The 21,538-nt window shown below is 46.9% G+C and overlaps 1 protein-coding gene across 1 annotated transcript in view; it reads left to right on the forward strand.

Annotated features, from left to right (window-relative positions):
* Positions 1–1,644: 1,644 nt before the first annotated feature.
* The window catches only part of KCNQ3 (potassium voltage-gated channel subfamily Q member 3), a 132,005-nt gene continuing 112,111 nt past the window's right edge, over positions 1,645–21,538 (forward strand). The window contains exons 1-3 of the mRNA XM_035124426.2: positions 1,645–1,725; positions 2,166–2,253; positions 2,770–3,172. Of these exons, the coding sequence (XP_034980317.2) occupies positions 1,645–1,725; positions 2,166–2,253; positions 2,770–3,172 (572 nt within the window). The remainder of the gene's footprint in view (positions 1,726–2,165; positions 2,254–2,769; positions 3,173–21,538) is intronic.

Raw genomic sequence — 21,538 nt, forward strand, 5'->3', positions numbered from 1 at the left:
CAAGTGTGAGTGGGGTGGGTGGGTGTTTTGGGTCAGGTTAGCCATATTGATTTGTATGCTGACAGTAATTTTTTGTCATTATCTTGTTGGGCTGTATGTGTGATAAAGGGGAACCATACCAGGGTGAAGGCATCCTCTTCTATTTGTCCCCGTGTCAGTTTCAGCTTGTTGGTTAGTTTTTCCAATAAGGCTGTTTCCCATATTACCTGGTACCATTGGTCCACGCTTACTCCTGACAGGTCTCCCCAATGTCTGCTTATGATGTTTCTGGTTGCTGAAAGTAGGTGGGTTATGAGGTCTTTGTGGTCTATATGGGCATTATTATCTTGGAAGATGTTTAGTAGGGCCAATTCTGGGGTAATTTCTATTACTTGTTCGGTTACTTTAGCTATTTCAAGTATGGTTGTTGCCCAGAATAATTGTATTTTGAGGCATTCCCACCACATGTGGAGGTATGTACCTGTGGAAGTGCACCCTCTCCAGCATTTTGGTGAGGTGCCTGGACGTATTAGTGCTAGCTTTCTTGGTGTTAGGTACCACCTGTAGGTGAGTTTTAGGGTGAGTTCTTTTCTTTTCATTGATATGGATTTAAAGGCGGGTTTAGACCACATTCTGGTCCATTGGGTAGGGTTGATTTCATATCCTATGTCCTCCCATTGCCTTTTTATTGTATCTAAGGGGTTTGTGGGATTTTGGAGTAGTATTTTGTATATTGCAGATGCCATTCCTTTGCCATGTCCTTTTGTCATTAGGAGGAGGTTTTCGAAGGCTGTCAGGGGTCTAGTTGTTGCTGAAGGAATATGCAATTGCCTCATACCTGGATCGAACCTGCAACCTTGTCATTATCTGCACCACACTCTAAGCAACTGAGCTATCCAGTCAGCTGAAGGACCTCAAGTAGAAGGGTCAGATCACTGCCAGTCCATATAAAGCCCAGAGGTTGCCAATGTGGTGCCCACTAGATGTGCCTGGATTACAATGTCCATTATCCCTGACCATTGGGCATGCTGGTCAGGGCTGATGGGACTTGTAGTTCAGCAACATCTGCAGGGCACATTGGCTTCCCCAGGAAAATAATAATAATGCTGGCCCAGAAGGGTCGTTCGTCTGAATCAGGTTTTTTCTTCCAGTGGGCTCAATTGGAATTTCCCCCCAGGTAAATGTGCATAGGGTTGCATCATGCTGTGATTAGACCACAAAGGGCAGTCGATGGATTACACACCTCAGTCTAAGAACATGTTTTTGGTCTTTTGTGTATGATTACATTCTAGCTCAACTGGTTAGAGCGTGGTGCTGGTAACACCTTGGTCACAGGTTCGATTCTCCTACTGACAGCTGCACATTCCTGCATTGCAGGGGTTGGACTAGATGATCCTCGGGGTCCCTTCCAACTCTACAGTTCTGATTACAGGTTCACATCCTGGCATCTCAAAAAAATGGGGGCGGGGGGGCACTCTGCATGTCCTTTGGGATACCCTTTGCAAATTCAGAAGGGGGCGCTATGCATGTGCTTTGGGGCACTCTTTGCAAATTCAGAAGAGGACCCCTACATGTGTTTTAGGCACACTTTCTCGCAAATCCTCCTCCTATGACCGAGCCCTGGAAAAACAGGCGGCATCACAGACCATTCTGAAAATCGTACCGATGAACGCAGCTCCTTTCTGGATCCAGAAGCTGCAGCTGTGGGGAGCCTTGGGACCGAGGCAGGGGAAGGTGATCGTGCAGGTGTGTGTCTCTGTGTCATCACGCAGCACCCCTCCCCGGTCTCCTCCCCCTCGCAGCCTCCCTTTTCTCCCGACAGCCTCCCCGCACCTCCTCCCAGCCCGAAAGCCGCGGGGAGTCCCGGCAACCCCTAGCCCGGGCCTCCTCCTCCTCCCATCTCTTACCAGAGCCAAGCCTGGAACGGAAAGAGAGAGCCACGAAAACAGCCAGCTTGGCGGCACGATTGCCGCTGCTGCCTCTACCGGAGAGGGGCAATCCCTCGCGCCTGGTTCTGGGGGATTTACACACACACACACACACGCCTTTATTTTATATTTTTGCACCCATCGGCAATCGCAATCATAAAACGGGCGGGTGAAGAGCGCGCAGCAGGTTCCTTTCTCGCCGCCGCTCTGTGCGCAATTACGCGCCCGGCGCTCGCCAAGCCTCGCCAAACTGGGCAGGAGGAAGAGGAGGAGGAGAAGGAGGAGCCGGTCGAGGCGCTGCTGCGATTTGCTGGCTCCCCATCTCTACAATGGACCACGCCCTACGGTGAGGCTGGGCAGGGCTGGGCGGAGAGAGAGGGAGAGAAGGAGAGAAAACTCGTTCCCTGGCTTGCATCGGAAGCTGGAGCGCGCGAGGAGGGTCGGGGGGCTGCGCCGGGGCTCTCCTGCGTCGGGCTGGGAAATAAACCCTGCGATGAGCTGCTCGCCCCTTCCCGGCTGGACCAGGTGTTGTTGCCGCTGCCAGCTCCCTCTCTCCTCCTCCTCTTCCTCCTCCTCCTATTCCTCCGGAGCATCCTCGCCGCTGATGCCTCCTCGGTGCCCGCGGAGCTGATGCCCATCTCCCCTGGGGCGGCGATGACCTGACGGAGGATGTGATTCCCTTGCCCTGCCTTTCCTTCCTTCTCTAGCTCTCCCCACCCTCTCTCCTCCCTTGCCCTGCGCTGCTGGGGAGGGGGGAACCCTCCCCTCCCCCCCAAAAAATCGGAGGGTGGGCGCAGACCATGGCCTTTGGCTCCCCGCGGCTGCTGTTCCTGCGCACCCCTTGCTCACCTCTGAGGACCAGGGCAGAAGAAGAAGGAGGAGGAGAGGAAGATGGGACTAAAATCCAGGAAGGCAGCGGCGGCAGCAGGAGCATCGCCGCCGCTACCACCTCCAGGGGCTGATGGTGGTGGTGGCGGCGGCGGACACGTCGGGGAGGAGAAGAAAGTGGGGCTGGCCGCTGGGGACTTGGAGCAGGGCGCGCTGGCTCTGGGCGCCGGGGCAGACAAAGATGGGACCCTCCTGTTGGAAGGGGCGGGCAAGGAAGACGGTGGCAAGAGGTCCGCGCAAGGGATTGGGCTGCTGGCCAAGACTCCGCTGAGCCGACCCGTCAAGAGAAACAACGTGAAATACAGGCGGATGCAAACTTTGATCTACGACGCCCTGGAGAGGCCGAGGGGCTGGGCGCTGCTCTATCACGCCTTCGTGTGAGTCGCTGCTGGCACCCCATGACACCTGGGCGCGCGGTTGATGGATTGCTTGCTCGATGGGCAAAATGTTCGGGGGGTGGGTGGGTTGGATGGGACCAGGGGTGCGGAATCATGTCCATATGGGTTGGCATTCCTCAATGGGATGGATATTAGGAGGGGGTGTCATTTGGTGGGCCGATGCCACGATGCCAACCACAACATGTTTCTGGTTGGGTTCTAGCAAGCTGCAGACCCAGATCCTGGAACGGAGAGCGTAGCTTTAGGGCCGTTTCTCACGTTATGGAGCTGCACACACGGGTTTGCTGCAGCAAAGGGATGTGCAGCCAACCCGGCCGGGAGTTGCACTTGATCCCGGGCTCCCTGTAAGATGCACGTGTCTGCAAATCCACCTCGGTGGTGTTTTGCTTTTTGTGCTGAATGTAATGTGTGAATCAGCCTTTGGGAAGGCAGCATGTAACGCTCAGAGATGTTTCTCATTCACGTGCCTCTTTTACCCAAAGGGCTCTTTGCAAGAAACCGTGGTGGTTTGTAAGGGCAGAAAAACACCCTGGTAAATAAATCTGGATTGGTGATGGCGGGTTGTGGGTTATAGGCACAGGAAAGCATATGAATTATTGGTTGTTGGGGAAAACGCGTGATAAGAATTTGCTTTCTGGGGTGGACTGATCGCTATCAATAGCTAGGGTGCGTTTCGATAACGGAGTTAAATTGTGGCACTAGGTGATCGGCTGGGTTCTTTTCCTGCAAGGTAAAGCGATGTTGGATGGAAGCTCGTTGCAAAGATAGAAAGCATGGCTTTATTTTCTTCCTGTAAAAAAGAAAAAAGAAAAGGGGGGGGGGCTGAGCCCTTGAGAGATGCAACGCCTGAAGATGTGAGGGCTGTGATAACGTAATGTTATCTTGGTCACATGGAAGAGAACATGTTTTCCTGAAAGTCTAAAGCGCTCAAGGTGTTGTGGGGAATTTGCCATAGAAACAGGAATGTTTGATGATCTGGCTGTGGTGCTTTATCATTCTAGTCTAGGCAACAGCCTCATGGAAACTTGTTGTCAACAAAAAGAATTGCAGACGGTTGTTTGGGTCTCTGTGTGTGTTTCTCCGGGAGCAACACTTGTGCTCTTTATTTTTTTTTGGGGGGGGAGGTGATGTTCTCTGGGGAGTTTGTAAAAAGGCACGTAGATTGAAAACACTGCTTTCAAAGATGCTTCTCCAGAAGAGTTCCGAAAAAGGCTTATTCGTTTTTAAAAAATGAGATGCCACTGAAACGCAGCTCTGCAATTAAATATGGAGATGAATAAGCCTCCCCCCCCGTTTTTAAGGAAAAGCAAGATCAGTGAGAAATTAAAACAACAAGGACACAACAGTGCTTTAGTGGATCGGACAAAGAGTCCACTTAATACTGGATTTTCTTTTCAGCGCTGGTCAGCTGCACCACATCCACAAATTGGGTGTGAAGGTGGCACTGTCTGTACCTGCTGTTTGCAGGTATACTTCCCCTGGACATTGAGGTTCTCTATTATGAATCGTGGCAAATTGATAACCCACCATAGTTATATTTAAATATCGAATTAATTGACAGTGATCAAGAATTTAAGGTTTCTGTGCATTACTAACAACTCACATTTTGCAGTGTGGAGAACTTTGCAAGAAACAGACTTATACCAAGGGCATGGGTGAAATGGAAGGGTCACACACCAACTGTATTCCACAATATAAAAGCTGGAATATACCCTAGCAGCAGAATGGCATCTTTAGTGACTGGGGCCACACCCACACCATGGATTTCCCAAAGAACCCTGGGAACTGTAGTTTGGTATGGGTGCTGGAAATCATAGCTCTGGGAGGAGGCAAACTACAGCTCCCAGGATTCTTGGGGAAGGATGTTCTTTAAATGTATGGCGTGGCTTATTGTGCCATGGGCTATCATGAAATAAACAAACCAAAAATGCAAAAAGGGCAAATGGAAGGCTGATGACTATGTCTCATTTTTAGTATGGGTACATTTAGTATGGCTTTCCAGTGTAAAACCAGTAAAATGAATGGTAGCTATGGAACAGTGCAGGGCCTGTGCAGAGAAGCCACACATATTTTTACAGATGTCAGGCCAGTGCAGTGGTTGCAGTGTTGGACTTAAAGCTGAGAAGGTGTGGGTTCGAATCCCAGGTGGGTAACCAAGAACCCTTGTCGATCTTAGACCAGTTGATATCTCTCAGCCAAGTCTGCCTCACAGGGTTGTTGTGAGGATACAAAGGGAAGGAGACCCACCCTTGGGTCCTTGGAGGCATGGTGGAATGATGATGATGATATTAACAGCCACACCATAAAAGCGGTTTATAGCTGTCATGTGGAACATCTCTGGGAGAAGAAACGGCTAAAGAGTAAAACCCTACACAAATCCAAAGTGAAGTCCTTAAGACAGTTGGATGGCATCTTGTATACATACCTCCTTCCGGCAACTCCTGCAGCCAAGCTGGTGTTGCAATGTCTTGTTCTGCTTTCCTTTGGACCCCATCAGCGGGGGAGGTCTTGTCGTCTAGGCAGACCAGGACCTCCATACACCCTGCCCAGGCTTGTGCCCCAGAGAGGTCACTTCCATGCAAAAATAATGTGGGAGGCAGCAGTTATGAGGTCTCAGCAGCCACAGCAGGCGCTGCGATTCTCCAGCTTTCGGCTTCACCCCCAGAGGTGCACTCCGTTGTATCTTAAGACCGTCAACAACAAGAAATAGCAGTGTTTGTAGTGTGGGCTTTCCAATTGGTCTAGAGCAGTGGTGGGGAATGTGTGGCCCTGCAGATGCTACTCCCATCATCCCTGACCATTGACTGTGAAGGTTGGAGCTGATGGGAATCCACCAGTGTCTGCAGGGCTGCAGGTTCTCTTGCCTGACCTAGAAAATGTTGCAGAGGGGCATAGAACAATCCCATGAATTAAACTTAAGAGGGCTCCAGGGTGCTGTGAGGTGATGTGAGATTGCCTGGGGATCGTGCATACAGCACTCTGAGGGGCAGCTTGGTCGGTAGAGCACGAGACTCTTAATCTCAGCGCCGTGGGTTTGAGCTCCACCTTGGGCTAAAGATTCCTGCATTGCAGGGGGGAAGGACTTTCCCAAACCTAGGTCTCCAGCTGTTTTTGGACTACAACTCCCATCATCCCTAGCTAGCAGGACCAGTGCTCAGGGAGAATGGGAATTGTAGTGCAAAAACAACTGGAGACCCAAGTTTGGGAAGACCTGGACTCCATGATCTTCATGGTCTCTTCCAACTCTACAGTTCTCTGATTCTGCTCCAAGCTCTTGTGGCAGAGACTGCATAAAACTGACCCCCCAAGGAAGATCAGGATATATAAATTAGGGCTGGCACGCAATTAAAATCAATCAGTCAATTATTTAAATATTGGTTGGCTGGCTGGCTGAATTTGCTTGCCTGTGTATGTGAGCAAAACAAATAGTTTTGAAACAAAAGGCCTATTTTGTTTTTCGATGGTGCTGCAAATGTCGTAGCCAGCATGTCTAAGAAGAGGTCCTGTCTTGAGCAGGAGGTTGGACTTGACCTTCCAACTCTAGAATTCTGGGATCCTATGGGATCCTCCTTGCTGCTTGAGGGAGAAGGGAGATTGACTCTTTTAAGAGGATCAAGAGTCTGGAAACCAAACCTTAGGAGGAGCAGTTGAGGGAGTTGGGTGTGTTTATTCTGGAGAAGAGAAGACTTGAAAGCAAGGGCTGTCCCATGGAAGATGGAGCGAGCTTGTTTTCTGCTGCTGCTCTGGAGTGTAGGACCTGAATCAATGGATTCAAATTACAAGAAAGGAGATTCCCACTGAAACTTTCTGATGGTAAGAGCTGTTCAACAGTGGAAGATGGTGGACTCTCCATTGTTGGAGGTCTTTAGCCAGAGATTGGGTGGTCATCTGTCAGGAATTCCTTAGCTGTGATTCCTTGATTTCCAGGGGGTTGTAACAGATGACCCTTGGGGTCCCTCCCAGCTCTTCAATTCTGTGATTCAAAGGTGGTCTACAATTCAAGGTGGTCGTACTAGTGTGCCAAGACTCCAGTACCCACAAAGGTGACTCCACCAGTATCAACCATCTTGGGTCATATGATCGGAAGGGCAGTCCTGTTTCTGGGGCTGCTTGGTTGGGCATTGACCCATAGCAGGGCCTCCTCAGTGGTGTTTACCTGTTTGTGAAACACCGTCCCTGTTGAGGTGTGTCAGTCTCCCTCATTATTAACATTCGGGAGGGATCTAAAAACAACAACCCATTTCTCTTCCCCCAGGCTTTTGGTGGCTGAAAGAGGCTGTTCCTGGTAATCTTGAAATTATTAGCCGTGAGGATATGTGACTGTTGTTAAATGGTCTCGTTTTTTGTTTTTGTTTTGCAGTAGTTTTGTTCTTTGCCACCATTCATTTGGGATAAAAAAAGTTATAAAAACTAATAAAAAAGGTAAAGGACCCCTGACATTTAAGTCCAGCCGCGAACAACTCTGGGATTGCATGCTCATCTCGCTCTATAGGCCGAGGGAGCCGGTGTTTGTCTGCAGTGAGTTCTGGCGAAACCAGAGCAGCGCACGGAAACAGCGTTTACCTTCCCGCCAGAGCGGTACCTATTTATCTACTTGCACTTTGACGTGCTTTTGAAAAACTCATAGGGTGGTGCTTATCACCTGCAGTTTTTTACTTCTTACAGTCTACAGAAAGTTTGGCTGCCTGATTAATCAGCATCTTTAGTTAGTTGATGGAAAGTTTAAAAAAATATTCATGCAACCGATTAGTAGCCTTGGAAGAAAGAAATCCCTTGCAGTTCTGTCTTGCATGTAGGACCCACTGTGCTCCCCCCCGGGAATACTTAGTGTGTTATATTTCGCTAACACTTAAAGTGTCATGCTTCATACTCACCACGGCTAAAATTCTCTTGCCATTTGTCTATGTCTCAGCTGGAATATTTATTACTGGGGGACAATGATGCACTTTCTTATTTTGGCAACACTTCATGGCTGGGGATACGCAAATTTTATGTTTAATGGAATCTTTTAAAACCCATTTTATGTAAATGCTTTTTAATCTTTAACACGTTCTGTGGGCTGTAGCCAACACTAGACCTGCTCAGAGTAGACCCATTGGAATTAATGGGCATGACTTAGTTTTGTTGATTTTAGCAGATCTGCTCTCAGTAGGACTTACTTTTAGATAGATAGATAGATAGATAGATAGATAGATAGATAGTTTTCCTTTTATGTTTTATATTGCACGCTTGTGGACAGTAGTGCCGGGTGGTGGAAAAGAGTAATTTTAAATATTAAAACGAGTAGAAGAAAATGTTAAGAACTGCATTGCCCAGAGTGGCTGGGGAGGCCCAGCCGGATGGGTGGGGTACAAATAAATTATTATTATTGTTGTTGTTGTTGTTGTTGTTGTTGCTGGATCAGTCCATCTAGCCATCGGACTGTATAATGTATGGAGTTCTAAGAGACCCCAAGAAGTCATCTAGACCAACCCCATGCTTAATGCAGAATCTGCAATGCAAGATGCTCTGCTTAAATACCTCCAGCAGTAGAGCCCTGCCACTTTCTGAGGCTGTTTCTGTGCCTCTGTCCAGCCGTTCTCAGGAGGGTTCTGCTAATGTTTAGCCAAGACCTCATTACTTGCAGTTTCCATCCATTGCTTCTCTAGCCTTGCCCTCTGGTGCAACAGAGTCTTGGTGTTTCTAAGAGCCAGATGCAGGGCATGAAATCAACAGCCCCCCCATACCTGTTAGACATCAGACACTGCGTGGTTCAGTGGTAGAACACCCGATTTGCATTCGAAAGATCCGAGGTTCAATTTCTGGCATCTACAATGACCTGACTCTGAATAAAGCAGCATCCTCCTATTCAGAGTTACGTTGCCTCTGAACATGGGTTGTCCTGTTTAACTAGCAGCTCTCAGTGGAGAGCAGGTATAGCTTGTTGACTAAGAGACTGAACTGCGAGTCAGGGAGCTCCCAGTTCAAATCCTGCCTCTGCCACGAACTCACTATGTAGCTTTAGGCAAGGTGCTCGCCTTCTGCCCCAGTCTCCCCATCTGCACTATGTGAAGGAACAGTAAGACTGACTTGCCTTATAGGTTTGTTCTAATATCATAGATTCATTGAGTTGGAAGGGACACCGAGGATCATCTAGTCCAACCCCCTACAATGCAGGAATATGCAGCTGTCCCATACGGGGATTGAACCTGCAACCTTGGCATTACCAGCACCACGCTCTAACCAGCTGAGCTATCCAGGCTGTAGGGATCACGAGTAGATAATGTATGTGAAACCCTTTGAATGCTTAAAAGCACTGTGCAAACATTGCAGATCATTAATTGCCATCAGCAGGTGCATCTTCCTTGAATTTGGTCTAATCCCCTTTAAAAGCCTGGGTGGCCCCTGGGTGACCATCACCAAATCTTGCGACCATGAATTCCAAACATTGCAGTGCATGCAGGAAGACGTTTCTGTCTTGCACTCCAAAGGGGGGGGGGAGCATCTGATTTGCATGCAGAAGGTCTCGGGTTCAAGTAGGGCTGGGAACATCCCTTATCTGAAACCCTGGCAAGCTAGTTGGACTAGTGGATCTGACTCGCTATAAGGCAGCTTCCTATGTTTCTAGGAAAGTCAGCAGATTTGGGACCTGCTCTTCATTACCTTAATATCTCTTGCTTTCCTGGAAACCTCAGAGCAGCTTATATGGAACGCCAGTGGTCTCCGCACAGGAAAATTTGCTGTGCCCCAAGCATGTGACCGAGCTCTTTCCATTCTGCTGAGATTCCCCGACTTGCTCAGAAAACCTTTTAATGACACGCCAGGGTCAATGTATTATTAATGGTAGCAGCTCTGTAGAATTAAGGGTTCTGATGTTGCTCTCCTGGAAAATTCTTCTTCTTCTTCTTCTTCTTCTTCTTCTTCTTCTTCTTCTTCTTCTTCTTCTTCTTCCTCTTCCTCTTCCTCTTCCTCTTCCTCTTCCTCTTCCTCTTCCTCTTCCTCTTCTGGAAGGCGGTGGGGAAACATAAAAAGCATCTTGCTCAAAATAGTTAGAGATTTCAATTTTCCCCCAATTATATTTTCTTAAGTTTCAACATTTTAAATATGTACAGTCAAAACACATCTTCATCCCCCTCCCCTCTTATTTTTGTTGACTTCACACCCTCTTTCCCATGGAATTGTTGTTTCTTCCCCTTCTGCTGCAGCCTATCTTCTATCTATCAAATCTCAACCACAATATTATAACCCAATTGCTTCTTTTGCTCATAGCTGAAATCCTGCTCGCAAGTTCATCATACTGTAATATTCCTTTAAATAGTCTGAAAAGGGCATCTATTCTTCCACAAAACACTCATCATTAGATTCTCTCAATTTTGCTGTTAATTTTCGACAGTTTCGCACCGTCCATTACCTTATTTATCCCTTCTTCTTTGGTGGGAACTTCTTCTTCCTTCCATTTCTGCAAACGTTAGAGATTTCAAATGGCCCGTCTGCAACCAGACAATAACTGAGTACTCTGTTTTTTATTTAAGCATCTTTTCCTTTCTCTGTTATCTGCTTGCTCCCTTGACCGCTTCACACTTCTGTTGCTGCCGTTCGGGTGATCGTTGAGTTAAGCGTTTTCCTTGCACCCTGCTGAAACATGAGAGAAGATGGAAGATTATGGCTGATCAAGAAATGCTTTGCTCGGAGGGCGAGGAAGGAAGCAGGCCAGGACTCTCCCACACAGCAGCATCACTAATAGGGACATCGTCTTAATAATGTTCCTGGCTAGAGGCAAGTTTAATTATGGCACAGCGTATGTATGGGGACAACCAGCCTTGGCTTAAGCCTGACTTATCTGTTACTCAGGTAGCAAAGGTGTACAGATGCCTGCATCTTGCCCTGCTCTGGTGACGCACAAAAAGAGGAAGCCACATGGAGAGGAACAGATCCTGGAAGCGTGAGGAAGAGCTTCCTAAAAAGATGGAGAGATGGGGACATTCCTGGCTACAGAAATATGGAGGTGTGATTGGCAGTCTGAATTGCTGAATCAGGCAGTCTGGTGCAGCATCCTGTTCTCACCAGGGCCAACCAGATGCCTGTGGTAAACCCCCCGAAGCAGGATTCGAATACTTTCCCCCTCCTGTGGTTTCCAGCAACTGGTATTCAGAAGTGTTGTCGCCTCCAATTGTGGGGGCAGAGCATGGTTAGCAGCTGCCGACAGCCCTCTCCTCCATGAGTTTGTCTAATCCTCTTCTGAAGCCATCTAGGTCACCACTGCTCTTGTGGCAGTGAGTTCCGCAGGTCGTACAGCAGAAGGCACCCACACACAAACGCAGCACAAAACGCAGAGGTGAAAGCGGGCGGAGCAATTAGCTTTGCACAGGGCGGCCCAGTTCTGCACGCCCATCTCCCTGCTCTCCACCCCAGAGGTAAGAGTTCAAGGATACATACCAGCGAAACAGGAACACCCAAGGAGACTATGCTGAAGGGCAGGGGAGCCAACTTGAAGAAAATATTGGGAGGGGAGGGGCTAGGTAAGCCCCACCCTGCATAATTGATCACATGATGTGGCTCGTACACACCATGTGAATGGCAGTGCCCATCAACTTTGCCTCCCCCCCCAAATATTTCATTCAAGGGACAAAGGGACCTCGGCCCCTAGGAGTTGGCTTCTACGATGCAGGACTAGTGAGGGGTGTGTGGCTTGGAAATGGTGTAGTGCAGGGAGAGCCCTGAGCAGTGTTAGAAACTCAGGTAGGTAATCTAATCGCCAAATTTATTTATTTATTGAATTTATATACCGCCCTATACCCGGGGGTCTCAGGGTGGTTCACAGAATAAAATCAAGATATAAAACCAGAAAATACCTAATTAAAATAAAAACAACCTAATAGCCCCCCCCCCAAAAAAACCCTCCACATTTTAAAAGGCCATAGGATGTAAATCAGCTCAACCAAGACCTGGTTAAAAAGGAACGTTTTTGCCTGGCACCTAAAGGTGTATAATGAAGGCGCCAGGCGAACTTCCCTGGAGAGAGCATCCCACAGATGGGGAGTCACTGCAGAGAAGGCCCCGTTTTCATGTTACCACCCCTCTGGAGCTCTCAAGGAGGAAGCACATGAATGAGGGCCTCGGAAGATGATCTCAGGGTCCGGGCAGGTTCGTATGGAAAGAGGCGGTCCTTGAGGCATTGCAGTTTTTTGTTGTTCATTTCATTTCTGTGCCGCTTTATAGAACAAATCTCAAAGCGGTTTGCATAAAACTCCAAATATAACAATCCAGTATAAAACAAATCCAAACATCAAGGGAAATATTTCTAAGTGATGTTTCACATTCCTCAGTTGGCAACCTGGCATCCAGAGATCTCCACGTGGACCCAAGCCAGCTGCAAATTGCGCCTGGCGCCTGGCTAATTTCTAACACTGGTCCTGATGGGGGCTGCATCTGCCCACAAGCCATTCCTGTGCACAGGAGGGCGCAATATTTATTGGTACAGGGTTATTGCCAGCTCTCCCCATCTGAAATGATGTTCCTATTCCACAGTGACTTCTGGAGGCTTGCCTCCTTTTCGCTCTTCTCTTTTACACTCGGAGATAACACATCACTTTGGCATCTTGTCATAACAAGCCAGCGGTGGGTTAACCAGGGGTGTGTTGCAACTGGCTGTTCCGCTTGATCTGGCCTCTAAAAGGAGGAAAGCAGGATCTCTGCTGCGTGAGGTCAAAAAGATCAGGCACTCGGATGGGAGAAGGAAAAGGAACCGGCGTGTAGAAGCCAGAGCGGAATGAATAAAAATGAGAGCCGGTTTTGAACGGCAAAGGTGACTCATCCGTGCAACAGACAATTAAGAGACGTGGTTTTTTCTCCATTTCTCATCTTCCCAGCCTGCCCTGACGCCGTTGGAAAAAGCAAATGTAAGGGAAGGCTCTTCTCTATCTTTTCTGCAGTCCCGTCACAAGTGCAGAACATGACACAAGATTTGCCACCCTGAAAAAAATCTGTTTCCAGGTTGTCGTTGTTTTCAAAAAGGCAAGTTCCTAGTCATCAAGGTCTCTGAAGATGAGTTTGAAAGCATATGGAGACTGCCTGGTGAAATCTAAGAGAGATTCTGCTGAGGTCGATTCCCTGTGGGCTTCTGTGCTAACCTGCTTCCCCGGTGGGGTTTGAAGGAGTGCCTTGCTGCAACCCTGGTGGAACTTTGCCCATGCTTCCAGCCTGGTCGTCGCTTTGCCCGGCGCATTGTTGCTGCATTAGCAAAGGCCCTTTCTCCTTGGTTGATTTAGTTTGGTTTTAATTATTGATGCTAATACTTCATGTTGCACTAATAAATATTCGGCAGCGTGCTGTGTAAAAGTAATGAAGCCTCAGCAATTTGGGATCTCAACCACACACTTTCTGCTATTAAATCTTTGCTGCAAGTTGGAGGAATTGCCAGAGTGCCCCCCTCTCTCTGTGTGTAGTTGTTTATGTGTGTGTGTGAGAGAGAAAGAAACCATGCACTCAGAGAGCTTAATGTGACATCTGCAGGGATAACACAATCTAGGACCCCAATGTGTGCTTGTGTATAAACCATAGCTGCCAAGTTATCCCTTTTTTAAAGGGATTTTCCCTTATGCTGAATAGGCTTCCTCGCGAGAAAAGGGAAAACTTGGCAGCTATGGAAACTGTGTGGGTTGCCAAGGCCTTACTGTTTTCTGCTGGAAATACAGTCGCTCCATAGGACGCACCTGACCATAGGATGCACCTAGTTTTTAGAGGAGGAAAACAAGAAAAAAAATGCTTTCTTGAATTGTCCTAGGCATAGCAGCCAACTCCTAGAGGCCTAGGTGCCTTTGCCCCATTAAATATTTGAAGAAGCTTCTTTTGCAAAGGGGGAAAGCTCAATTTTTTAAAGGATCAGCTCAAAGTTGTGCAGCTTTTTTTGCAAATGGGAAAAGCCCCGGTTTTTTTTTTGGGGGGGGGGTCCAGCTCAGAGTTGTGCATCTTTTTTGCAAAGGGGGAAAGCTCCATTTTTAAGGATCAGCTCAATTGCTGAGTTTCCTTGCAAAGGGGAAAAAATCCTGTTTTTATCAACTCACAGTTCTGCAGCTTCTCTAGGAAAGGGACCCATTTCTACAGTTTCCAGACAGATCATCTAATCAGCCAGTCACATGTCTCCCTCTGCAGACAACAATTGAGGCCTAGGCAAGGGGCTGGGAAGTGAGCTAGCTCTCTTATCTCCCTCCCCGATCTCTTGCAATCAGTTGCTCAGCGGGTTCCTTTCAACAGGCTCATTCCCTCTTGTTAGCCTTTAGCTCTTTCTTTTTTTTTAAAAAAAAGCACATCTGCCTTTAGCCCCTGGGCAATTCGGCTCCAGGGACCACACATTCGCTCCATAAGACGCACAGAATACCCTCTTACTTTTTAGGAGGAAAAAAGTATGTCTTATGGAACGAAAAATACGGTATATTTACATGCTGCCCAACATTTTGCAAATGAAAATAGGGGGAAACCTTGCAGTACTCCTGTTCTCATATCAAAGGCTGCCCTACCTTATTATTTTAAAGTAATTTGGGCGAGGGCTGTAGGTCAGTGGTGGAGCTTTGGAAGGAGAAAGTCCCAGGTTCAATACTTGGCATCTTCAAGAAGGACTGGGAATGTCCGCTGTGTGAAACTTTAGAGAGTTGCTGCTGGTCAGTGTTGACAATATGGAGTTAAATGGGTCCATGGCCTGACTCTGAGCTCATCCACATTTCTGCTTGTCCTGGGCCTAGATACTTGGATCCAAGTGATTTTCTGTTTGTCCCACGTTTCTAGGCATGGGTCTGAGCAGTTCTGCCTTTGTCCTGCCATTTGCCACCGGAAAGCCCCCTCTTAGGCACTCAGTTGGAACTAACAGCGATCCGTGGAAAAGTCAATGGCTGTTTCTCCTGATTCAGTGCTAAACCAAATGGAGGTGTGGCTACGTCCAGAGCGCATGGAAGGTTTTTGTTTTCCTGCTACTGTGTCTCTTGTCTGCCACATTAATTTACCCTGCAACCGCCTGTCTTCTGGTCGATTTAAAAGCCAAGAGGGGCATTGTTTCCTCTTTCTTAAAGATACGTTTGGAAAACATAAAGTTTTTACTAGTGCACTATCGCAGTTTGGAACGAGCTTCTGCATCTGCAGTGTGCAACATGTCAAGCTGCGCACTGCACATCGCCTTAATTTGAACGTAAAATGCACACACCCAGGGCCGGTGCTAGGGTTTTTTGCGCCCTAGGCGAGATCACCTTCTGGCACCCCCCAGGGGGTGAGAGGAGGAGAGAGAGAGAAAGAGAGAGAGAGAGAGTAAGGGCGGGAGGGAGGGAGGGAGGAGGGGGTGAGAGGGAAATAGCGAGAGGGAGGGAGGGAGGGAAGACAGAGAGAAGGAAGGGAGGGAGGGAGGGAGGGGTAAGAGAGAGAGAAAGAGAAAGAGAAAGAAGGGGGAGAGAAAAAGAGGGGGGAGGAAGCCGCGAGGGAGGGCTCCGTCTGGGCTGCTTTCCCTCCCCCCACCCTACAGTGAGCCAGGGAGAAGGGAGACGCGGCCGCCCGCCCCTGCAAGAGGTGGCGACAGGATCAGCGCCCCGAAAGCGCTCCTTTCGGGGCACTCATCCTGCCGCCGCCTCTCGCAAGAGCAGGTTTCCTCCCCCCGGCAGGCTGGCCAGCGCCCCCTCCATTTTGGCGCCCTAGACAACTGCCTAGTTCACCTAAATGGATACACCGGCCCTGCACACACCCATCCCTTCCTCGGAGTCTGATCTTCTGGACAACCTGGGAAGGAACTGCACCCTGAAGAATGACTCAGCCAGGGTTAACTCTCCAAACCTGGCTCAGTTGAAAATAAGACAGCAGAACTTGCCTATCCTGGCTCAGCCAGGGTCCAACTGCCTGAGCTGAGGCTGGCATAAGACCCCCAAAAGAGACATTCTAAGGGTGGGACTGTGTGATTTATTTATTTATTTGAAAGCTGCCCTGACCTGACCCTTTTCTTTTTTTAAATGGAAAAGCTGGGCTCTAAATATTTTAAATTTATAAATTAATAACTAGAAATATAGGCATGTGGCGGTAGGGCGTCAAATTATGTCCTAGCAACTTCTGATGACATTGTTAGAAAGTTGGATTAGGAAAATTCATGGGCAATAAGTCTCTCATTGTGGTGTTGCTTTGATATTGATGAAATGAAGTATTCAGTGCTGAGTAAAAGGAAGGTGATGCCTAGCAGGCATCTGACTTCACCCCCTTTGGAACAGAGGGCTGGGTTTATAGGGACCTTTAGATGTGACCCCAGAAAGGCAATTCGTACATTTTTATTATTATTGCCATTGTACTTTGATACTGCACATTTTTAACAGAGCCACGGGCATTGCTTGCCTCAAAATTGCTTCTGGCGTGGAAGAAAATTAAAAGGGAGAACCTAAACTATTAATAACTTTGAAAAGAAAATGGTCGGAGAACCATTAAATATGTGTCACCTCCAATTTCATTTTGGAGCTATCTGTGCGAGACTGATCTGCTCGTGCCTGGAAAAAAGATAAAGACGCCCAAGAACTTTGGAATAAGACTGCACAGCACTGACTTCAGGGATCAGCTGCACTTAAAAGAAGAAGAGTTTTGCCTATAAAGCAACATATTAAATTTAATTCAGCCTCTTCTGTTCCCCAAACCATTGATGGCTACAACCCTATTCCTACTTATACCTGGGGCTAAGCTTCATTTAAGTCAGGGGGACTTAACTTTTGAGTGTAAATGAATATTATAAGATTGCACAGTTAGCTACCTACAGCAGACTCCTGTGCATGCATGCTCAAAAGTAAGATCCATTTAGCCCCAAGGACTTACTCCCAGGCAAGGCTGCAATCCTTATATTATGATCCTCTTCAGTTCAGAAGCGTTAGCAAAGTCACTTAACTAATGCAGCTGCATCCCAGAGAGAGAAATCTTGATAACACTTAACTGAGGAAACTAAATAAAGCAGTGTGTACTTTGAAGAGAAATAAACAGGGAGATTTTGTTTTTTCTTTGTGGGCCTTGTACATTACACAGAGACATTCAACCAAATATACAGAAGAAAACTCCCTCAGAACTGAACAGCCAATCAGAGATGTGCTACCTCAGTGGAGTGCACGCTGCTCTGCCTGGACACACACACACACACACACACACACGGTTATATTTTAAAACCATTAACCCTTACATTACAAAGGCCCATTGAAAAACACTCTGAGTGTGGGCTCCAAACAGCTGTGAATTAGTAATACAGGAATCTGCTGTATAACTTCAGTCCATTTTTGTCTGTACTGATGAAAAGCATCATTCCCGGCCCTACCAGGAGATGCTGAGGATTGAATCTGGGGACTTTTTTGCATGCAGAGCAGGTGCTCTCTTGAACCTACAACACTTCCCCCTAGCTGCAATCCACCTTACAGTTTTATCACCTAGCCTGCCTTTAGCAACTTCGCTAAAATATCACAGGGGATTTTGTTAAAAGCTTTGCTGAAATCAAAATAAATTCCACCCTGCAGCATTCTTACAATCCACAAAGTGAGTAACTTGATCAAAGAAAGAGATAAGAGTAGTCTGGCAGGATTTATTCTTGCCGAATCTGTGCTGACTTCTACTTTATCCCAGTTTTGCTATCAATATGTTTGCAGACTGACTGCTTTAAAATCTTCATTCAGTGTATCTGATGAAGTGTGCATGCACACGAAAGCTCATACCAAAATAAAAACTTAGTTGGTCTTTAAGGTGCTACTGAAGGAATTTTTTTATTTTGTTTCGACTCAGACCAACACGGCTACCTACCTGCTTTAAAATCTATTTGAGTACCTTGGTCTGGAAGTCAGACTGACTGGGCTGGCGTGTTTTAAAATTTCTCTCCTCCCCTTCCCCTTTTGACTTATTGTTTACTAGTGGATAGGAGTTAGCAATCCTATCTTTGTCCTCACCCCACCAGGGACACAGATGTATGACACTGGCAAGAAGGAGAATAAATAAAACCTAGGACAATAGCTCAAGTCAGTAGAGCACAAGACTCTTAATTAATAGTAATAGTAATTTATTTTATTTCTTTTGCTACCCACTCTTCCACCTAGTGGGATACATGGCAATTATAAAACACAACACCAAAAACAGATTGCAAACATACATTTCCCACACTCGTCAACCAGTAAAGCAGGAACTCACAATAGAATGAGCGCTTTTTTCAGGTGGTGCTGAAAGCTTGTCGAAGTCAGATTTTGCTCAGCGGGGATGGAGTTCCATAGGTGCGGGAGCCACCACCGAGAAGGCTCCCCCTGCAGTTCACTGCACCACCACTGGGAGGGCTTTTCCTCATAACACACAGGCAAATCTGTAATGTTTGAGTCACTCCTTCTTCAAGCAATCTTCTGATAGAGGCATCCGGAACAAACACAGTGCTGTATGCTTCCAGAACTCCAGCATGTAATAGAACACCTTTGCTTATTAAATCCCCAGTTCCCTGTTTTGCTGTCATATTGCATTATGAACTGCTGCAGTTTTTGCTGAATAATGATATTTGCTCTTTTTTTTTTGTGGCGCTGTCTCCCCCTGCTTAGTGTTGCTGTTTTCAAGGTTATCCTTTCTCAAACGGTACAGCATGGGGACATTTTGCATCCCCCAGTGGAAACTCTGTGAGGGCTAGATCTAGCAATCAGTGTGTGAGGTTGACAGTCCAAAGTCTTCTGGTTTTCAGGCTCTGTGTTGCAATGAGAGTGACAGGGGATTGGCGATCTTTCGACTGATCACTCTGATCCACTCAGAGTCTTCAGGTGTGTTCCGATGCACAGAGGCGTATTGCCGCAGAATAGGATGCTGATGGAACTTGCATATCAATCAACACGCCATTAAAAGTTGCTATTTTTATTACCATCAAAACAAAATAAGAGATACAGGTGAAACTCAGAAAATTAGAATATCTTTGAAAAGTGCATTTATTTCAAGTAATGCAACTTAAAAGGTGAAACCAATATATGCGATAGAAGCATGATATGTGAAGCCTTTATTTGTTGTAATTGTAATTATTTGTCGTTAGGCGGGTCAATTATAAATGGAATGTCATTAATGAAATGTAATAGCGATGTTTATTTTTGTTTTGTTGTAACTATTTGTTTTATTTCTGTGGAATTTCCAAAAGAAAGCATTTGTAAAAATTAAAATAAAAAAATAACAAGTTGCATTACTGAAATAAATGCACTTTGCAAAGATATTCTAATTTTCCGAGTTTCACCTGTAGATCCACTGGCGATAGGTTAGGGATTGCACCATCATTTCTCAGAGACATTAATTAGACTTGTGGAATTAAGCACTGCTAAACTTGATCAGTATCAACTTTGGGCTTTATTCCCAATTCCCATGGAAACAGATATTGGTTGTTACATCACCACTTTCTCTGAAGCAGAGCTAGTAAACAGGAACCCAAAATGTAGCAGTCCCTGCTCGCTGACTCCTCATTTGGGTTGCTCTCATCCAGTCATTGCCCAGCTGAAAAGGCCCACAGTTTCAGTGGGGTTGAAAATTTGCAGAGGGAGGGAGAATGGGGCTTTGATGAAGTGTGACCTCCGAGTTTGGTCCCCACCTCCCCTTAGAATCCTTTCAGAGGCAAAGAGGAAGGAAGCCAATTGTGTTTGACCGTCCCATTAACTTTTCATTTCTCCCCCTCATTAGGCAATGCCTATTCATTATTATTTATTAGATTTAAATAATGCCCTTCCTGTGACAGGGCAATTTCCAGCATAAAAATACAAAACGAAAAACAAAATAGTAGCATAACAACAACAAAACCCACCCAGAAACACCCCTCCAAAAACACATTTAAAAGGCTGTAGATTTTTTTAATCAGCCAAAGGAATTATTTTTGGCATGGCATCATATAATGAAGGTGCCAGACGAGCCTCACATTCAGGGAGCCACCAGAGAAAAGGCCTGCTGTTGTGTTGCCACCCTCTCACGGAGGAGGCACACGAAGAAGGGCCTCAGATTATTTATTAGAAGAAGAAGAGGAGTTTGGATTTGATACCCCGCTTTATCACTACCCTAAGGAGTCTCAAAGAGGCTAACAATCTCCTTTCCCTTCCTCCTCCACAACAAACACTCTGTGAGGTGAGTGAGGCTGAGAGACTTCAGAGAAGTGTGACTAGCCCAAGGTCACCCAGCAGCTGCATGTGGAGGAGAGGAGACGCGAAGCCGGTTCCCCAGATTACTAGTCTACCGCTCTTAACCACTACACCACACTGGCTCTATATAATATATATATTACAATATATATTTTACTGTAAGAGCTTTCTGACAGTAAGAATTGTTGGACAGTGGAAAGGACTCCCTTGGGAGGTTGTGGACTCTTGTACCTTGGAGGTTTTTAAGAGAGGTTGGATGGCCATCTCTCATGGATGCTTTAGCTGAGATTCCTGCATTGCAGGGGGTTGGACTAGATGACCCTCAGGGTCCCTTCCAGCTCTATGATTCTGTGAGTCTATAATAATAATATTTATTTATTTATACCCCACCCACCTGACTGCGTTTCCCCAGCCACTCTGGGCGGCTCCCAACAGAACGCCAAAAGCACAATAAAACATCAAATATGAAAAACTTCCCTAAACAGGGCTGCCTTCAGATGTCTTCTAAAAGTTAGATAGTTGTTTATTTCCTTGACATCTGATGGGAGGGCATTCCACAGGGCGGGCGCCACTACCAAGAAGGCCCTCTGCCTGGTTCCCTGTAACCTCGCTTCTCACAACGAGGGAACCGCCAGAAGGCCCTCGGTGCTGGACCTCAGTGTCCAGGCAGAACAACGGGGGTGGAGATGCTCCTTCAGGTATACTGGGCCAAGGCCGTTTAGGGCTTTAAAGGTCAGCACCAACACTTTGAATTGTGCTCGGAAATTTACTGGGAGCCAATGTAGGTCTTTCAGGACCAGTGTTATGTGGTCTCGGCGGACACTTCCAGTCTATGATGATTGCAGGGTCTGAATTGGTTCATATGGGATAGGAGAAGATCCTAAGAAATTGGCCCCGTGCGATCGAAATTCTTTTGGAGTGGCTCCTGTGCTTGTGAAGTAATGTCAGAAGGCAGATAGATGTCTTGGAGCAAAACTCCCCTAGTCCTCTTGATCCTTTTAGTCAGGCATCCCCAAACTTCGGCCCTCCAGATGTTTTGGCCTACAACTCCCATGATCCCTAGCTAACAGGACCAGTGGTCAGGGATGATGGGAATTGTAGTCCCAAACATCTGGAGGGCTGAAGTTTGGGGATGCCTGCTTTTAGTGCTGAAACTGTGGCCCAAAGATGCATTTTTCCTCTCCTCAAAATTGTGATGTTGAACTTGTTTGCACAGATTATTTTTTTATCTTTCCTGGTTCACTCCTTG

The sequence above is a fragment of the Zootoca vivipara genome, chromosome 8 (assembly GCF_963506605.1).
Source record: "Zootoca vivipara chromosome 8, rZooViv1.1, whole genome shotgun sequence".
NCBI lineage: Eukaryota > Metazoa > Chordata > Lepidosauria > Squamata > Lacertidae > Zootoca > Zootoca vivipara.